Below are 19,504 nucleotides of genomic sequence, written 5' to 3'. Positions count from 1 at the left end.
TAAAAATAACAAAAGAAAAGGAGATAAAAAAAAAGTAATTGAGAAATCATTAACAACGGAAGAAAAGAAATAAGCGTTGGAATCGCAGTCGCTCGTTCATCTATCCCTGGCAGATTACTTTCTACTTGGTTTTCTCCATTGGAAGAGTCCAGTCCATTCCTCCTGAAGAAGGCAAAGCGAGGCAAGGTCACTCTTGCCTTCTCCGGTATACTTACTGCCCCATCCACCACTGCCCTCCGACCTTCTTCTTTCTTCGATAGCAACAGCAACAGCAACCAACACCACCACCACCACCCATCATGCCGTTGTTCAAACAGCTTCGTCGTCGCTCGAAAGCCAACTTTCACCCCAGCAAGTCGGCGCCAGAGAAAAAGTCCAACGAGTCTCAATCCAATGGGGACATGACTTCGGGAATATCGTCATCCACGCTTGAAACAGCCTCCTACAGCTCTCTCACTCCACCCTCATCAATCAAGCCAACTCTCTCTTCTCCTAATCTACCATCCCTTAGCGAAAGCAACGGCACCTCCAACAACGCTGTTTCTCCTCTTTCTGCGCCTCCCCAACGCCCTGGTCTTCTCACAGCTCCGTCGCAGCGGAATAGCGCCTATGTAAGTCTGACCCACACTGGGTGCGGTTCCTAGGCTGACCACTTAATTGCTCTCTGCAGTTTGGCAGTAATATGTCTGTCAATGGGGCTGTGCGATCGCCTACTCCCTCCTCTCCTTATGCGCCGAGGATCATTTCCATCTCCGATAACTCTTGGGTTTGTACTCCTTCGCTACTCTTTTTTTCCTTGATTATGGCTACTCGACCGATTGGTGCAATAAAGCTGACTTGTATTACTCGCCGATAGGTCCATCAAAAGGTTCTGCTGGTGTATGGCCAAATAGGAGACCCAAGACAACATCCGCTGGACGGAACTGTAACGGTTTTCCACCATCAGGACAGCTTCCCCTCGGTCCCGTGGCCCGTTACATCTGCTCACTTCAAGACCCTGGTGCACCTGGTTCCCGGCCCGAATCGCCTACGCTTCGACTTTGTCACAGCCAAACATTCCTCCGGCAGTGCGCATCAGACTGTCCATACGTCGTATATCTGTATCAACTATCTTCCCTTGGTTAATACGCCGCCCTTGCACCTCGTCGTTCTGCTTGGAAAGGACTCCGATGGGACATTCGACGCCGTGCCCGAGAGACAACAGCGGGAAGGAAATGGTCTCGAAACTGCGATCCAAAAGTACCGCATGGCGGCGTACCTGTGGCAGGCATTCACTAGTGAACAGATGTTCCGTAACAACTTTGGCCGTCGGTGTTTCCGGTTCGAAGAAGAATGGCAAGCAGGCACTTTGAGCCGCCGCGATGCCATCAATGGCCAGATGCGGAACGAGGCCAAAGTCCACGTTGTCCGGACCGACAAGACGGTCGCAGAGCTCAGAGATCTCAACCTCGCCCAGCAGAATGACTCTGCTACCCACAAGGATGAGCTGTTCCGCATCGCGCGAGATGCGGTGAAAGACCATTTCCGTCTTCGACCCGGTCAGAAGCAGTACGTCTCGGTCTTGCTTCTCGACTCCCATTGGGATGTAGGCACCCAGACCATCACTGGCCACGCCGCTCTGGGTTCAGGTACGGGGGATCTCAAGCTAGCGATCTTTGGCTCCCACAGTCTGCAGAGCTATCCCACCAGCTTGGAGGATGTTGTCGACGCCTTGTCAGACTGCACCAGGACTGACACAGACTATGTGGCTAACGATTCCGGCGAGGGCGGTTCCAGCTGGGAAGCCGCCAATATCGGTATTGGTGCTCATCTCCATGAAGTCGGACACCTCTTTGGATGTCCACATCAGGAGTCGGGGATCATGCTCAGGGACTATGTTCGTCTCAATCGGACTTTCCTTACACGTGAACCTTTCGCGACTCGGACGAAGACGCAGGGCCTTAAACTGTGCTTGCCTCAAGATGAGTGTAGCTGGCATCGGCTCGACGCTTTACGTTTTCGGTTCCACCCCTGCTTCCGACTTCCCGGCGATGCCCCTGTGGGCTCGGATGATAGCGTCTCGGTTTGGCCGGTGGAGAACGGCAAAATCGTGTTCACTGCCTCGACGGGTATCGCATTCATGGAACTCTATGCTGAAGGCGACAATGTATGCCACAGCTTTATCGAATACTTGAACAGCGAGTCGAGCAGCAACGGACTGCCAAAGCAGGTGACGGTAACGGAAAGCGAACTGCGACAACGCGTGTATGGCACCGAGAAAGAGAAGAAGAAATCTATCCGCGTTGTCGTCTACTCTGGCGCCCTCGGGAGTCATAACATTGATTCAGTCAGCAATCTGAAGTCGAAGCAGAACTTGGTCAAGCTTCCCAAGAGTCATACCGGGTACAGAGGGAACAAAGTGGGCCTTTCGCAGCTCGAAGGTAGTGAACCAGAGCAGCTTCTGCTTGACTGTGCCTCTGCGTCGTCGACTAAGATCCTTACCTCTATTCGGATATATCACGATAATGCGCTTTATGGTCTGGAATTCTTCTATGAGGATGCTACGAGCCAGCTTTTCGGCAATCGTGGTGGGAAGCCTGATGATTTTGTTCTTGGTAAGTTTATCGTTACCATCCTGGAAGATTCACGCTCGGATATGGTCTAACAGTTGACAGATACTCGGAGAGGCGAAATCATACTTGGATTCTACGTTCGCGCTGGAGCGTGGGTCGATGGCATCGAGATTTTGACCAGCCAGGGCAGGAAGTCTGGCATTTATGGAAACGCCTCGGGAGGCTCAGGGTATGAAGAACCCCGTTACTGCCTTGGGATTAGGACCGCTTTACTAATGAAAGTTCAGGTACACTCTGATTCCCCCACTTGGGTATAAGATTGCCGGCATTTCAGGCACCAGCGGACCCTGGATCGACGGCTTCTCACTGGTGATCATGCATTGATCTTTGCATGCTAACCATAGTATTACCTATGCTTCATCGCTTGTCTGATCATGGCCATACTTGACTCGCCTTGCAGCACCTGGCCCTGGCCTCGAAGGAGGTTTCAGCAATATCACATCACTCAACTTGGACATGCGCCTAACGCCATTCACCGAATGGAAATGGATGTGCACATGAATTCATAAGCGCTTGCGTCTGATGTCACCTGCAGTTCGGTCCAGCTCAAAGTTCTGTTGGCCAGCCGCAAGGCCGATCATCGAGCGGAACCGTGCAGACTAGAGCAGCGCAGTCTAACTGCCCCGCGCCTGAGCGCGCACGTGTCTATAGGTCATTACATTCTATGTTTCTTCTTGTCTGGTTGCCATCTGAGTCTTCACTGTCTACATTGGGCGGCGCCCGGGAGTTGCGGTGACTTTCCATTCCTTGTCGTTTCTTTTGTCACTTCTTCCTTCTCTTTCTCTTTGCCGGTTCGAGCATTGTGCTGAGGGACTGTTACTGAATATATGGAACGGGTCAGCACACGGTGCATGCCATGAAATAAGCGGGACTTGGATCATGGCGATTCATACTGGGGACATATTTGTTTAGGGGACATAATTGATAGTTGGCCGAATGGCCCATAGATAATTGCATGCCAGTAATGGCACTTGATTCGTCCTATTGAATTAGTAGCTGTAGCTGTTTGACAGATAGGCAGACCCTTCTGAAAGAGAACGAGAACGACTGATGGCGGCTAGATGCATCGGAGATAGGACAGCCGTGACAGATCACCTGCTTCTCACTAAGTGACTGACGATTCAGTATAGCTTCGCTGCACTTCATCGCGATCGCAACGGATGACATGCATAGCATCGGGATCGATCATACCTTCATATGACTTGCATCTAATTAGAATTGGAATCGCGAAATCTTTGTCGGAGCAGTACAATGCATCCTGGATGGAACAGACCACGAGCTACCTGAACCATATTGCAAACACACTCTACATTGTCATGGACGGTCAGCGACTAGGAGTATTCTCGAACTCTCTCACTCTATCCATAATATCCCTCACCTTGCCACCTATTGCTTCTTCCAATCATCCATCTGTCCATTGTCATACACATTCGAATTCACATGTCTGCTACAGTACTACTAGCCTGTACAGTACCTACTACCCCTTTTAGTTCCAACCGGTGGACCTAACTCTGCAACCTCCTGTACTGCTAAAGCTATTACTTACTTGCTCTAGTCGCGTCGATCGATCGATCAATCAACCTTAGTTTCTTTTCCCTCCTTTCTTTTTCTTTTTTTTATTTCTCTTTGATAAAGTGGGAGAAGTGGCCACCCCCTTAGTATTTTGACCTCTTGGTTACCTATACCTACCTACTACTTTCGCTTTGGTTTGATCACCCCCCCCCCCCCCCCCAAATCCATCAGCCTTATGGTTCAGCCACGGCGTCAGGTACCCTACTTAGCCCCTTGGCCCTCTCAACCAATGATTCTGGCCCGTGTCAGCCATACCGAACGCCATCCAATCAGCCAAGTATGCTGGATGATGGGGTGGCGTTGGCGGGATTGGCATTTGGAATAGGAATAATACCCTCCGTGTGTACGTGTGTCACCTGCCCTCCTCCCCCCACCCCCTCTTTCTTATGCTTCCGTTGCTTGGTGGGAAACCTTCTTTCTTTCTCAAGGTAGAGTAATACTAGTGTAAGTTGTGTTAGGTAGTTTAGGATATGAGACTTTTGTCGCGTTACATGTTGGCGGGCTTAGCTTGGTTACATCTTGTGCTCCTTCCTCCATGGGACTAGTATGGTAGATGGTAGGGGAATTTTTGGTTGATTGATAGATAGATAGAGTAGGACTCGTTTGAGGGTGTGGATGTGGATGGATGGGTGTCTGTCTGTGCGGGATGGAGGTTGATAATTACTTACACACTGCTAGTTACTTGGACTGTGTACTTGTGTAGCTTGGGGGGCGGATGGCTGTCAAAGCTTGCTGCTTCTTTTACTTCTTTGGGATAGTTATAGTTACTGGGATATATGGTTATGTACAACTCTGTGGGGGGTATGCTTTGCTGGTAGAGTGTAACTTGTGTAGGTGGTAGTTGTTGTTATTTTGAGGGGAGGGTATATTTGGATGGTAATTGATGTGAGTTAAGGTATGCACGGAGAACGGAGTATCTCAATAGAGGTAACTCTCATTTAATTATCTACTTTTACTCACTTGCTTATGTTGTAGATAGAATTAAATATGCTAACTATTAACATCTCACCCTCTGTTAAGTTACATTGTACTTCCCGGTAATTACATGTTCAACCCCAAGTGACAGACCCAGCAATTCGGTGAGTTTGTATGTATTGTAGGGACCAGTATTAATAGTATACTATGTATGCAGGTATTCTTCTCAGGGGACAAGGAGAATAAAAGATAGAAAAACGATCCATTGGGCACTGAATAAATTGATCCATTGGGCATCAAGCATGGACAGCGTGACTGTTCGAACATTCCACATTGATTCCACGCAAGGGGAAATTCATCATCGTCGCAGGAGCAGTAGTAGTCAAGATTTGTAAAAGCAGAAGACTGAGATTGGGGTTGCTTACTTTTTGTCCTTACGGATCAATAAAGCCAAGTAAAACGGACTAGTCCTATCACTATCTACGCCACAATGGGATTATTTATCAGCACATCGATTTAGAGGAGCGTGTGGTGGTACATTAATAGAGTTGTCAGTTGCTAGTAGTGGTCTCTCCTCTATCTGTGCAAATCTCTATCTATATTCCGAAGCAGTAGTTGTTATTACATGGTGGAAAAGGGCTATTACCCGAAACGGGATCAATATCATCTAGAGTCACATGTAATTTATGTATTGCTACCTGACCGGAGATTTTGTTTCATGGAACCACCCAAGTTATCAATGAACCATGGAACAATAGTCTCCCTTGGGGGATGGAGATGAAAATTCAATTGAATTCCTACCTATGATGGTATGGTATTTATTTCCTTTTTTGGTTGGGGGGATTGATCTTCTGGTTCTTCTTCTTTTTCTTCCTCCGTTTTATGTACTGTATAGCAGAGTATGTAGCCACTAGGTTATGAAATACTGCTCGCTTACTTACGGAGGTAAGTACGTATTGTATGGCGAGAATAATAATAATAATAATAATAGAATTCTATTAAATCTGCTTCTGTAAGCGGTAGGGTACTCTACTAACTATCATGTAAGTCACCAAGTAAGTCATCAGTAGATCTCCCCAACTCGTCTATCTACTTACATAAAGTATCTGTCTGCCTGTCACTCACCCACTGATTTACGAAGTAAGTATCGAGATGATCACGCACATACCAGTCGCCAAGCGCACGCCATACTTTATTTAATCATCATGGAGGCAAATAACTAACTAACTAAAACAAAAAGAAAATACCTATAAGTCAGTACTTTTTAAGCATATCCCGAATCCCGAATCTACATGAATAGTAAGTACCACTTAGTTACCCGCATTCAGTAAAATGTCTCACCTTCTTACTCTTCGACCATCTCAGCACGGGCACAAGTAGTGGTTTAACACTACGCTAATTACAAAAGTAATCAATTAGATAGAAAGAAAGAATGATCTCTGCTCCCATCCTTCAACACGTAATGATAAAGTCATCGCATCGATCGATCGAATCAATCACTCAAATCAATCTGATTCCCAAATGACAACCACTAGATCGATCCCGCTTCCGTTCGAACCGACAGACAAGATAGACAGACAGACGGGAAGAAAGGAAAAGAAAGAAGTAAAGTTCCACTACTAGTTCAAGTTAAGTATATTTGCCACCCTCGCTCTAAAACATCCCTGCACCTTCACCCCCTCCCTCCCTTCCTTTTCCTCCCCCTCCATCATATTTCTTATCTGCCGTCCGACACGGCAGAGAGCGGGAGTGCGTGACCTCTTCTGATTCGATCGGAACCATGGAATCACACAGCCTCACACGCCTCATCATGAATTTCATAGGATTTTAGTTAATAGAGCAAAAAAAAGTGGCAGCACACTGCCATAGTAAGTAGTAGGAGTGGCTTAGGTACTTCATTGTTCATCTAGTGGGCTGATGACTTTTTTACTCTCCGCGGGGATGGTAATGGTGGTTAGTTAATTTGGATGATTGACACTTGACTGGGGAATCCATGTCATGCATGGCGGCGCTTGGTTCCCATCGCTTGTTCGCCTCATCTGGGCTTTTGTGGCTTCACTTGCCGGAGATGGTAATGCCAGGTGAGTTTCATAAAAGTAATGAGAATGTACGTAGTCGTCTGTTGTCGCTGGCGAATTGTGTTGGATGATGTTATTTGAGGTTTTACGTATTTCGTCCTACTGGGCTTTCAATTCTTTCTGAGTTTAGCAAAAGTACTACCTACTTAGTAGTCTACTCGATTGTGGTCTGTGAGTTATCTCATTAATTACTTATTATGGTTACATTTTCAATTGCTGAAGTTTATTCTTCATCCGTTTTAATATACAGTGACAGAGTAGCTGGTAATTGGTCATAGCTGACATCGTAATCCCGCTCTACAATAAAAACCAAAACAACTAAATTGAATAACATAACCAGCTCTGTAAACTCCGTAAAGCGCTTACCAGCTTCTATACATCGCCAGTACATATAATCATACAACTATACCACCGACCTAGTAACCACCGTTATATCCGAACCCGACAAAAGAGGAGACAAACCACCTCCCTCAACGCCACCGACCCCATTCTTTCTTCTCTCCATCATCCCAGACATCCATTATACATTAGTAGTTAGTAGATAAAAAGTAGATACCTTAGTAAGTTCTACTACTCCATCAATTCTTGATTGACGTAAGCCATCATTTCCTCAATCGACCAGTCATAACCCCCCTTTCCCCTCCGGAGGTTATATGCGGTTATACCCTTAGATAAAAAATCTTGACTTGGCGGATTGCGAACGAACCACTTACACCCACACTTCGCATCCACAATTCCCTTATGGCCCGTGTCCGTCGGATTGTCTATCCGTGCCGTTTTTTATTTTTTAGTCTTTTTTCTTCAATCCCCTGTAGTTTCTTAACTAGGCTGGGCTGAGCGGGTAGGTGGATTGTTCCAGATTCCGGATTTAGAACCCACTGGATGAGAGGGATGGATGGAACCTGGGAGTTTGGGTGGTTGGTTTCTTGGTTCGTGGTATATTTTCTACGGGGGTTGTGGGAGGATGGGGGATGGTTGTGTAACTACTTTTCTCCCATGTGTGTTGTTTGAGGGACTGTACTACTACTACTACTACTACTACTACTACTACTACTACTACTACTACTACTACTACTACTATCAAGTAGTAACCATTTATTCTTCCTTTCTTTGTTTCTCTTTAATCGATTGGTATTCAATTGGTATTCAATTGGTATTCAATTGGTATTCAATTGGTATTCAATTCTCTCGGAATATCACCCACGAATAACGAACAACCTTAACAATTCTTCAGTCGTTTCGGTAAGGTATGTAGTCATGTCTGTCTGTCTACCCCTTTGTTATCTGTCATGTATGTATAAAGTTTCTTTTTTATCTTCTTCATTCCGTCAGGACTAATATGCAATGAACATACCGAATGCGGGCATGATTCCCTTTGTTATGTACTATGGGGTGTAGTAGTAGTAGTAGTAGTAGTAGTAGTAGTTGATGTAAGCAAGCATGTATGTTGTCATGGAGCACGACATGACTTAGTTGACTGAAGGATTGTTAGCCGCGCAAGAAGCTTCCGCGAATAAGATTGCTTCGTCGAGTAGTACTACATAGTTGGACTGTGTGGTAGGAGCTTAGAAACGGGTTGTAGGTGTGTGTGTGAGTGTGAGTGTGTGCCTTGCTGCTTGCTATTTGCAGTTCTTTATGTTCTGTCTCTTTTGGTAGGTTGGGGTGTGGTATGATTTCATGATATTTATGTTGGGTTTGGGGTTGCTATTGTTGAAGGCTTCTATTTGGTTCTTCGTGTGTTTATTATACCATTAATATGGCGGTAGTCCAAGTTCATGGTGACTTGGGATGAAGTTATATATTCTACGATTCAAATGCAGTTTTCTCTAACAGAAGATCGCCCCCAGCACGAATCTAAACCTGTTTCTCAACACGACATTATAGAAGTTTCAAGTCTCCTGGCAATCACTATCCAATCAGTCTAGTATCATGGCAGTGACAGACAGATAAGCGACAACATGACAGGGGGAGAATGGGCCGCGCGATAAGGGAAGGGCTGGAGTCCAAAACATACTAAAGCAGCCACAATATACACCTCATTGAAGATCTCTGCATCACGACTGGTCAAAATTGAAGGATTAATTAGTACTTACTGCTTACTTGTCATCTCATGCATGCTGTCTACATTGACTGAGTCAGTGGCAGGACTATTGACTTAGTTTATCATCGGACAGAGAATGCATTGCATCACGTCGCATTGCATCTGCGCGGGATTGACTCTTGAGTAATTGTTGATACATAGTAGCATAACATCATCTCATCTACTGGTGTTATGTTGTGTTGTGTGTTGTGCTGTGCTATGCTGCTCGCGTCTAGACCGATCCCGTCCATGACGTTAGTCAAAGTAGTACTACTAAGTTACTTAGTAGTTACCCCAAATCTCAAAGCAGACATGCGGCAATGCGCAATGCGCAATCCACCTGCGCATGCTGGTGGAGAAAGCCGAAAAAGTAGTGAGCTAAAAAGGGATTTGGCTAGTGACTGTGTAAGCAGCGCAGCAATAAAAAAGAAAGGAAAAAGGAACTCCTGAATGTTATGATGTAATCTGGGGACTGGCCGTCTTCGTGAAACCACCAGCGATTGGTGCATATGTGGCGGGTCTATCTTCCTTCCCCTTGACTCGGAGCAGTCGTCCAACGAATCAGAGCGGGCGTTGCCATGAATTCTATCGCACGACACTCTGCTTGAACCGAACCTATCATTTCCACTCCAGGTAACCAGGGTACTATACCCGTAGCAATCGTCAGTTCTGAAATTCCTCCAGATGGCAGGCATGAACTGTCAGCCCCTCCTCCTCTCTCTCCCCCTGAGACGCATGACGTAACTTGTGCTTCTTGTCTTCGAAAGAGGAAACAGATTTCTATGTTTTAGTGGTTTCGTCTGACCATGGTCGGCATGTAGATTAGGAGTCCAATGCGTTCATGGACGAGCTCCGTATGGTCGGTGCCTTAGTAACTCTTCCGCCTTCCTATTCTCGTCAGGTGGCTCCCCAATTAATATTGGCTGAGTATTAGGGTGTGTAAGGAGGGTGCTAGCCCAGCTGACTAAGGCTCATTACGGGAGTGTCACTCTCGCATTCCCCAGGCCAACGATACGGCTGTTTAGGTAATAAGGTTCTGAGGAACTCCGTCCGATGTGACCCGGGGACCGACATCCCATGTTTCTGATTGGCGGGACATCATCCCAAGCAATCGGCGCCGGTCTAGCCCTACATCCCTTTACATTTTTCATACAATCCCTGTACAGAGTATGATACAGTATCAGCCGTCGATGCTCGATTAAAGTGTAGAGTCCGGTAGCTCTGGATGATATTCTCTGAGACGTAAACCTCCCCAAGTATTAGTTTTATTTGCTTCTGTTGACCTGCAGCATCAAGCAGTGTGAAACCAAACCTTGTGCGTCTGTGCTTGGCGCAGGTTTGTGTCATAAGTGTCCATATCCATGGTTGGCGGGTGCTTCATGGTTCGATACTCCCCAGTAAGACCCCGTGCACGACAGAATAAGCTCCCGGCCCAGCTTTCGACTCCATTTCGACTCCATAACTGTCGCTAAGGAAGTCGGTATGTTTCACTTCCAAGCACGCATTGATAGCTTTTACCCACCGCGCTCCTTTTTCTCCATATACATGCGTCCTCCACTGTCCAAGGCGCCAGTTAGCAAGTCAGTCAGTCAGCCTGGAACCCAGCTGCCCGCAGTTATGTGTGTGATCCATCTCATCTGCTCCCTCATCCCTTTCCCTTTTTGACTTCCATGTCCCATGTCGGTATGGGATAATGTGAGACCAATCGCAGACCGTATATACTGATTTCAGTAAAGATGCGTTGTCAGAATAGATAGATAGGCCGTGGGAGGAGCGCTACTACCCTTCCCAGGACGCGGACACCGTCAATGACACTGGTGCCATGTGATAACGCTTGCAGATCAATAGGCTGAATTGGTCTGGCCGAATGCCAACTTCGGCAATAGTCCGCTTTTTTCTTCTTTCTTTAAATTAAATGTCAATTTGGTGGCTCCACTCAATGTGGACGAATTGGGGTAGGAAGGTGGAAAAACCAAAGGATGCTTCTAGATACCTCTTTTCTTTTAAACCCGCGATCGGGTACTCGCGAGGCTGGGAGTTGAGCGGGCATAGTAGCAGAAGCAGTAGCAGCAGCAGCTCCCTCGCGTATGTACAGGAAAGAGGGGAAGGAGATAACCCTTCCTCCAAAACCGGGATTAGTGTTGTTGTGAGCTGTTGCTGTTGTTATTGTTGTCCTCTGCTACCGGCCTCGGGAATGTCCCAGTTCTTTCCCTTTTCCTTCTCTTTCCATGAAGAGAAAGGTGTATGTTGTCGGCAGAGTGTATTAGGAAGTGTCGTAGTTTGTTGAGGTGAGTATTTGGTACGCTGTGCATAATAACCGCGGTTCACAGCCGCGCCATAGATACTTAAAGAGGTTATAGGTAACTAAGTAACCTAACTGAGTAGGGAGAGAAGGTATGTACTTTTACACGCACGTCCAAATCAAAAGAACCACTACTGCCACATCTGTATGGATGCCTGGGTTACCATTGGCTTGGGATGGGCTTACAGTCTTGTGGCTGATCGTTGACTGCTAAGGTACCGCCCATGAAGTGTCCCAAGGACTGTGTAGGGCTGGGCATAGCCCACGGCGTATGGCAAGTCAATGACTTTTTTCCTGCATTCTCATGGGGCTGTCAGTGCACTGCTCTTAGCCTCTTACTGTGTTCTGTATCTTGGGAGGATGACGTAGGACCCGAGTTTAGTAAATGTGCCTGTTCATTGGAAAATCGGAAATCGGCTTGAACCCACTTCATTGGCGTCTTGGCCCCGGTTCCATTGTATGGACTGACACCGTATCGTGGTCGCTTCGGTGTTAATGATCGGTGCAGGTGGTGGCCTCTATAACCAGACTGCACTGGTTTCACAAGGCAGGATAACCGAGCAGAGGAGATATGATGATCCGAACGTTTGGAATGTTGAGGAACAGGTTATTATGACTGTCGGGGGTTTATTGAAATGTGGCAGAAATGGCTGGGAGCCCTATACTACTTTGCTGGCTCTCCAGTAGTGCTTAAACAACTAGTAAGTAGTTCTGGTGTAGTTATTGCTGTTGGTATAATACAGAAACCGTAAAGTACAGCTGTATATGGGGGTGGTAATATACAGTCGTAATACGACGGGATATTACTATTTACCGGATCCACACCACCCCTCACACCCTCCCCACTGATCCTGGGTCTCTTCTGGTTGAGTCCGACCCAGAAAATCATCTCGGAGACTGACCCAGAGATTAATCTACTTTTTCCAAAAAGTATATTTACGAAAAAAAATAGAAAATAGAAAAAAAAAAAAAAAAAAAAAAAAAAGGAAAAAAGAAAAGAAAAGTGGACTAAATAGAGGAAAAGAATAGCAGGAACCGACAGAGAAAGGAAGAGAAAGCACCGAAAGGGACAGAAGAGTTTCTGGAAGGTTTCCTTCATACCTACCTCATTTGCGCTTTTTTATCACTCAACCAACCGTTAATATTGCACGTCACCACGCCTCCCATGTGGTCCCTTTTTCTCTTCTTTTATTAATAACTATCACATTCTTTCCACAAATCCTCCGATCCCAGAAAAGAAAAGAAAAAAGAAATCTCTTGCTAAATCTTTTCGGATTGCTTTGCTCCCTCTTAGTTGAGAGGTACTCGGCTTCATCCTCTCAGCGTCCATATCCACCCTACATCCGAACTATTATTGGGGGCTTGTCTTACCGTCTAGTTCCAGCAGACTCCCCCAACATTCATCATCACCTTCCTCTTTCCACTCTCTCTCCTCCCCTCCTTTGGGCCCTCAAGTACTACTTCCCCTTCCTCTTCCTCTTTCTTTTTCTTTTTTTACCCTTTTATCGCCTCCCCGCTATTCCTGTACATTTTTATACGGCATACGTATCTTCTTTCTCGCCTGTCGCTTCCTCTCCTCTCCTCTTCTTCTTCTCTCTCTCTCCTCTTTCTCCTCCTCTCTTCCTCTCTCCCTTTGCAGTCGTCCTCATTCTCCCACCGCCGCCTCTCATATGATCTCTGAGTAAGGGGCGCATCCGCTATAAACCCAATAACTGCCAAAACCCGTTCCCGTCTTCGAATACCACTCGGACCTCTTCCCCAAATTATTCCCACCCCCTCCTCTCTTTGTCTCCGCTCCTCGCGATCCTCGATATCATCTTGAAGCCGCCCACTTTGTGGTCGCAATCCCTGCGATCGCTACCATCCCCCCCCGATAGACCGTGATTGGGATGTGACACTTGAGCCGTCTCCACCGCATTTCAGAATTACATGCTTCTTTTTCACACTTTTAAAATAACGGATCGGGAAACGCATACATACATACAACCACCGCCCTTCCCTCCCCTCTCCGAATAACTTCGAGGCCCGGATCGAATAGCGCTTGGCGATCCGAATGCCACCTTCACCCTCCAACGCCTTCTTGTTTTCTCCTGGATTCCACGTCTCTCCATAAATCATCAAGCGCCGTTGAATACCACAACGGAGTAAGCAATTTACTACCTCCGACCGTGTCGATGATGTTCCGCAACAGGTACGTCGCTATACTGAAAACCGATGCTGCGTTTTGCCGACGAGTCGCCCGCCATTCTCAAGCTAACCGGACTACCACCCTTGCAGAAAGAATTCGCAAAAGCCAGACGACGAGCTCATCCAGAGATTCCAAAAAACCTTCTCAGACGTTGTTCCCCCAGTCACTCACCGCAATGCCACGCGCTTCGGTCAGATGCCCATTGGACCTATCACTCCAGCTAGGTAAATACGCCTTTTTTTTTTTTTTTATCTTTCAGTATCTGCCTTAATTTATTCTTTTCTCTCTCATCCTTGTGTTGGTTATTTTGGAGCTCGAAGAAATATTTGGGCGAAAGCTAACATGATATTTCTGCGCCAGATTGAGTATGAACAACGATATGAAGCTCAATGATCCTACACCCCGCGCCACGGAAGATATGCGTTTTGCAGCGCCTTTTGTCGATCCGAATGCTGTCTCTTATGTAAACCCACTACAGCCACATGGCTACTATACTCCCAACTCAGGTGGTCTGGGTGCAGTATACCACAGCCAAGCAGGAGATTTGCATACCCCTGGCATGGGTTTGAGCATGATTACTCCGCTCTCTCTTCCGCAGCAGATCTCCGCGGCGACCATCAACCCCGGCACTGCAGCTTTGGGCCTCGATCACTTTGACCAGCAGTACATCCCGCCACACTTCCACAACCCCCAACCGTTTGCTCAGCAGCCAGCATTTGCGCCCGGTGCTTTCGTTCAGAGTGATGCAGGTTACGATGCCATGGACGAATCTGTCGAAGAACTCTCTCTAAATGATGTGGATATGCAGGGTAATGCGTCTTCTCACTACGTTACGTCAACAATTCAGGACGATCAAGCGAGTATGCACAACCCAGGTGAAACGTGAGCGCTCCACCCTTTTCAACATGTTTGGTCGATCGCTAACCGTGCTGGACGCTACAGGTTTCGCTATCACGTCACTTTGCGCGCCCCCACAGCCATGATCAACCATCAAGCCGAGATCCCAGTCACATATCTCAATAAAGGCCAGGCATACTCAGTTTCCGTGATTGATTCTACTCCGCCGCCCATGACCACGCAACCGATCAAATATCGTACCTTCATCCGTGTGTCTTTCCAAGAAGATGAGCAGAGGGCAAAGCCGGCTGCTTGTTGGCAGTTATGGAAGGAAGGTCGGGGTTCCAATGAAGCGCATCAACGAGGCGGAAAGCTCCAAGCAGTGGAATATGTCGATCCCATACAAGGCGGCATTGAAGACACAAAGAACCGGCAAATCCAGCTCGAGAGCTCGTCGTTCGATGGTTTCTGCGTCACCTGGACACTCAACCCGTCAACTGGAGTTTCAGAGTGCTCGATTCCGGTTCGATTCAACTTTTTGTCGACGGACTTTAGCCATTCTAAGGGTGTGAAGGGTATTCCGGTCAGATTGTGTGCAAAGACAGAGATGGTCTCTCCTGATGATTCGAGCTCAACTTCGGGCAAAGAATCGGAGGTGTGCTACTGCAAGGTCAAGCTTTTCCGCGACCATGGTGCTGAGCGGAAGCTGTCCAACGACGTCGCTCATGTCAAGAAGACCATCGAGAAACTTCGACAACAGATTGCTCAAGCCGAGATGGGCGCCGGTAACTACGGGAAGCGCAAGCGTAGCAATGGCTCCATTGCTCTTAAGGGTGCCGATCCGCGCCCGGCCAAGATTACCAAGCACAAACGGACATGGTCTATGGGCTCGCAGGACGGCCCTGGCAAGATGTCTTTGGAGGACGATCTCCACGCAAAGCTCGCGTTGATGCAAGACATGTTCACGTCAACGCGACCGGTAAGCATTCTGGGATTGCGGGGCGAGGAGCAAGACGACCCGGACTTGTTCCCTGTCATGCTCCCCGAGTCGCGGGAATTCCTCAAACGGGAGAACAGCCGTGGATCCCGCTTCAGTATTGATGGCGCATCCCTGCATGCCGTTTCGCCCACCAGCAGTAACATCTCAATAAACTCGCCATGCCACCCGACCAACCTCCAGTCGAACATGTTCTATGACTCGGCGTACCATGGATCCCTGAGCACGTCTCGAGAGAACTCACGCCCGTGCTCTGAAGTCCTGGGCGACAAAGTCACACTAAAGCATCCCGTCAAGGTACCGAAAGTGGCCTCGACTGACGGTAGCGCGCCCATGGGATTCATAGAGGCGGTAGACATTGACCCAACTTACCGACCCCCCGCGGAGCGTCCAGTAAAGCCAAGTAAGTCAAGCTTGTAACCCTTAAAAGATACGCGAACTGACCCATTCCTAGTCGCGTGCTTCTACGTACGATTCCCACGCAACGATCAGCGTTCAGATGACTATTACCGGGCGGTTTATTTGACTGAACGGACGGTTCGCGATCTAATGGAGAAGATCTCCATGAAGCAGCGCATCGACCCTCAGCGCATTGTACGAGTCCTCCACGTCAAGCAAAATGGCCTAAAAATAATGGTAGATGATGATGTCGTTCGCGAGCTCCCAGACGGCCAAGACATGGTTGTCGAGATTTCCGAGGCGTCATCATTCGAGACCGCAGCAGCTACGGGATCGGGAAACATCAGTCCTGCCGTTGAAGTCAAATTGAGCTACTAATTATGCCGCTCGGCAAATCACGACGCTCTTTTCGTCCTTCGTCACTCGTAAACTTCACTTCGTCTAACCTTTTTGTCTCATCCCTCAACAGGGGGCTTCTTTCTTTCGGTACGGATTTCAGTCATTTCAGTCTTTTCGGCGCCTGGTGCGTGGCATGAGGTACGCTTGTTCGCATACATTACTCAAGCGCATGCCTCATATTCGGAGTTTGGGATTGCTTGCATCAATCTACGGGGCGTTCGTTGGATAGGGAATAATACACGAGTTCCCGAGCAATGATACCCTGTCGCCATATACGTGCTTTGTTTGTTGTCTTTATCTTTGTGTGTTATATCATTGACGATATCCTAAACTTTTCCTTGTCGGCAATGTCGTCTGGGTTTGGGGATACACGGCCCCGGCAATGGCTCGATTTCTCTTGATGATATTATCTGGTTTGTAATTTCGAGGATCTGGTTGAGGTACGAGGAACACGATAGATACCCTGTCCATTCTTGTCGGAATTACTTCACTGCTGCTGTTGCGTTTCTTTATTTCCTTTTCACACCGGCATACCGAGATGGTATCACTATTTCTCCCCTCTTGGATGGTCAGAGTGTTTCCGTTATCGGATGGGCTATGTACTGGCTCCTCCTGTTATGATCCAAGCTTCAGCGTCTACGCAGCACAGAATGATGTCTTGACTTGTTTCGTGTGCGCTGTGATGGGTTCCGCGTGCAGACCTGCCTATACTTCAGACCCATGAAGATGAACGGGTTTGAAGCTGCTATTCATGTTACATCAAAAGCACTAGGTTGGATATACGACAGACCCGTGCAATAGAGAGGTTATAATATCTGGAACAGATTTCCATCGTATTTCCGTAAGATATCCGGATATAGTCCGAGACTCGCCACCCACCTTCTGGAATAGTATAGTACACAGGAACTGAAGATCACCACATGCAACCATGTCACCAACACTGAATCTCCGAGGACGAGAGAGAGCAAAGCACAGACCCCAAATGTAATATCATTGGCGAGGAAAATGGATCCCAGCCAACAATTACATCATAGCCGACGCTGGGCTAGACAGTTACGTAGATAGACTACTCTTACTGTGGATATGGGATCAGAGAACAAAATGAACAATAAGGAAGGTGACCCATGGGACCTACTGTGGGCCACCAGTCTACAAAGTAGTAAGGTAGCCGACAGGCCGCGCTAAAAAGTCACTGGTAGGGCCCTTTTCCTCCTTCGGCAACGCTCGGCGCACAACCGCGGAAAAACACAGCACGTAATATTACTGGCGGATGTCAGATCCGCCCCCCACTGCCTCTCGAATGGTTACGGAATAATCTTTATCGTTCGTTTTGATTTGATTTAATTTTGATTTTTTTCCTTTCTTTTCCTTTTCAAGTGGGGAATGGCTCATTTTTCTTCTTCTTTTTTCTCAGTAAATTGGATGGTAACTATGGTCCCTGCTACTACTAGCTACTTGTAGCTAACATCGTCATTATCTTCTCTATGTTCCACTAAAATCTCCTCCTCATTCCCATCATCCCATGGTATGTTCATTGGGGTTATGTGTGTGTATCTGCCGAGCATATACCCGTCCCTTTCTTCTTCTGCTTTGTTTTTTTTTTCTTCCGAATCGTGCCTTTTACCCTTTTCGGGCAGGGTAACGGGGGGGTCAGTTCTTTGTTTCGTTGAGAGGGATCAGTCATCTGTCGCACATGCTTACCTTTCGCGGCCCTCCTCCACCTCCCACTCTCCCCCCCTTGCTACGTAGGCCATTGCCGTATGCGGAGATGAGTTCCCGATCGGGTATATGGTTGGTTTTTAGGAACTACTCCGTTCATTCATTTACTCCGTACATACTCCAGTTTTATTGTATCCATAGATCCATAGATCCATCTACGCCATTGTTTGGGTGCAGATTTGGAGTAGGTAGTAGTAGGCTTACGACGATCGAGTTCGAGGTAGTTATAGTAGATGGTTTGCTGGATGTGTTGGTATTATATGTATGTATCGATGGAGGTAATTCCGTATGAGTTGTAAAGGTGTATGTATGTTTGTATGTATGTATGTATGTATTGATCGGAGTACATGAAATTGTTTGCTGCGTAGATAGATAACTAACTATCTCACTAACTACTTGACTAGCTGGCTTGTGGCTGTCGTGTATATGTAGTATAAGACTGGGCTGGCGCCATGGCGCTGCGGGTGGGGGTTTTGGTGGCTGGCTCCGTCGAGGTGCATACATACTATTTAGATTTATGGGATGTATAGTTGGCGGTATTATTATATTATATTCTTTTAATATGATGGATGAGGGAATGGGTTTAGGCGCGGCTTTACTACTACTTAGTATGGCGTTTTGACATAGATGAAGAAGTAGTTAGATGTATAGTGGTGATGGTATTATGCTTTCTTTCATGTTGGTACTACTACCTTCTGCAAGGGTACCTGAACGGAAGCCACCAATGAAAACAGAGCGCAAAAATAAAACGGTATCGAGTAGATAAGACAGTAAGTAGTAAGTGATCACCGAACGGATTGTACAACGTGGTCTCAAGTCAGGGGGTCTGTAGCCATGGTTCTAGACTCGCAGTATGTCTCAACGATAATAAAAATTAAATTTTTATATTCTGTTTAGTGCAAGTGCTATCGGGGGACTCGGTAACAACTCATCAACTTTGTACAAAGTAACTGTGATATGGTTTTAGGCTTATCTAGCCGCCGTTGGGCAATGACGTCTGTGGGAGATAGATTGGTGGTTCTGGCTGACCCATTTCTCCCTTTGCAGAAACCTTGTCCTGAGATCATCGACCAATCGTTTCAGTTGCATTTGGGGGCCTGCCGATCTCGTGGGAAGTGGGGAAAAAGGGAAGGGGAAAAAGTAAGAGAGGCTCTCCGTTTGGCCGACTCGGTGTTTGAGCTTTTCCTTATATTCTGACCATTTTTTACTTATTTGCCTCCGCAGTTTCTAATTTGGTTGTGTTTATGGGGTAGGTTCGGGATATGTGTTCTGCAACGGGATTTGAACACAGATGGCGCCATACTGATTTGTTGGAATTAGATCGAAAGAGGTGGAAAAGTGTAGTGCTCCCTCCCTACATGACACGGTTGTTAGCATCTCCCTTTCTTTGTAGTGATTGTAAGTCA

The 19,504-nt window shown here is 47.1% G+C and overlaps 3 protein-coding genes across 3 annotated transcripts; all 3 read left to right on the top strand.

Annotated features, from left to right (window-relative positions):
* BO83DRAFT_140354 (zinc metalloproteinase family protein) lies at nucleotides 1–3,126 on the top strand. The gene is made up of 5 exons (XM_025526166.1): nucleotides 1–611; nucleotides 671–766; nucleotides 857–2,594; nucleotides 2,655–2,781; nucleotides 2,840–3,126. The coding sequence occupies exons 1-5, from the start codon at nucleotides 300–302 to the stop codon at nucleotides 2,934–2,936; spliced, it is 2,370 nt and encodes a 789-aa protein (XP_025384109.1). The 5' UTR covers nucleotides 1–299; the 3' UTR covers nucleotides 2,937–3,126.
* Nucleotides 3,127–10,830: 7,704 nt separating this feature from the next.
* BO83DRAFT_140317 (uncharacterized protein) lies at nucleotides 10,831–11,593 on the top strand. Its single transcript, XM_025526165.1, has 2 exons — nucleotides 10,831–10,876; nucleotides 10,994–11,593. Exon 2 carries the CDS (start codon nucleotides 11,173–11,175, stop codon nucleotides 11,542–11,544), a length of 372 nt encoding a protein of 123 aa, XP_025384108.1. The 5' UTR covers nucleotides 10,831–10,876; nucleotides 10,994–11,172; the 3' UTR covers nucleotides 11,545–11,593.
* A 2,143-nt stretch (nucleotides 11,594–13,736) lies between these two features.
* On the top strand, nucleotides 13,737–16,717 carry BO83DRAFT_455194 (grainyhead-like protein; the record flags this gene model as incomplete). The annotated part of the gene is made up of 5 exons (XM_025537013.1): nucleotides 13,737–13,750; nucleotides 13,837–13,971; nucleotides 14,108–14,629; nucleotides 14,690–15,984; nucleotides 16,036–16,717. The coding sequence occupies 5 exons, from the start codon at nucleotides 13,737–13,739 to the stop codon at nucleotides 16,356–16,358; spliced, it is 2,289 nt and encodes a 762-aa protein (XP_025384107.1). The 3' UTR covers nucleotides 16,359–16,717.
* Between the last annotated feature and the right edge of the window lie 2,787 nt (nucleotides 16,718–19,504).

This window comes from Aspergillus eucalypticola (genome assembly GCF_003184535.1).
Source record: "Aspergillus eucalypticola CBS 122712 chromosome Unknown BO83scaffold_30, whole genome shotgun sequence".
Lineage (NCBI taxonomy): Eukaryota > Fungi > Ascomycota > Eurotiomycetes > Eurotiales > Aspergillaceae > Aspergillus > Aspergillus eucalypticola.
Note: the sequence above shows the minus strand (reverse complement) of the source record. Positions and strands in the feature narration are given on the sequence as shown.

Excerpts from the sequence above, each read along its gene's own strand:
- BO83DRAFT_140354 (XM_025526166.1), top strand. The coding sequence starts at position 300 with ATGCCGTTGTTCAAACAGCTTCGTCGTCGCTCGAAAGCCAACTTTCAC. Across the intron at positions 612-670 it reads CGCAGCGGAATAGCGCCTAT|TTTGGCAGTAATATGTCTGT; the intron begins GTAAGTCTGACC and ends TGCTCTCTGCAG. Across the intron at positions 2,595-2,654 it reads GCCTGATGATTTTGTTCTTG|ATACTCGGAGAGGCGAAATC; the intron begins GTAAGTTTATCG and ends AACAGTTGACAG.
- BO83DRAFT_140317 (XM_025526165.1), top strand. The coding sequence starts at position 11,173 with ATGTCAATTTGGTGGCTCCACTCAATGTGGACGAATTGGGGTAGGAAG.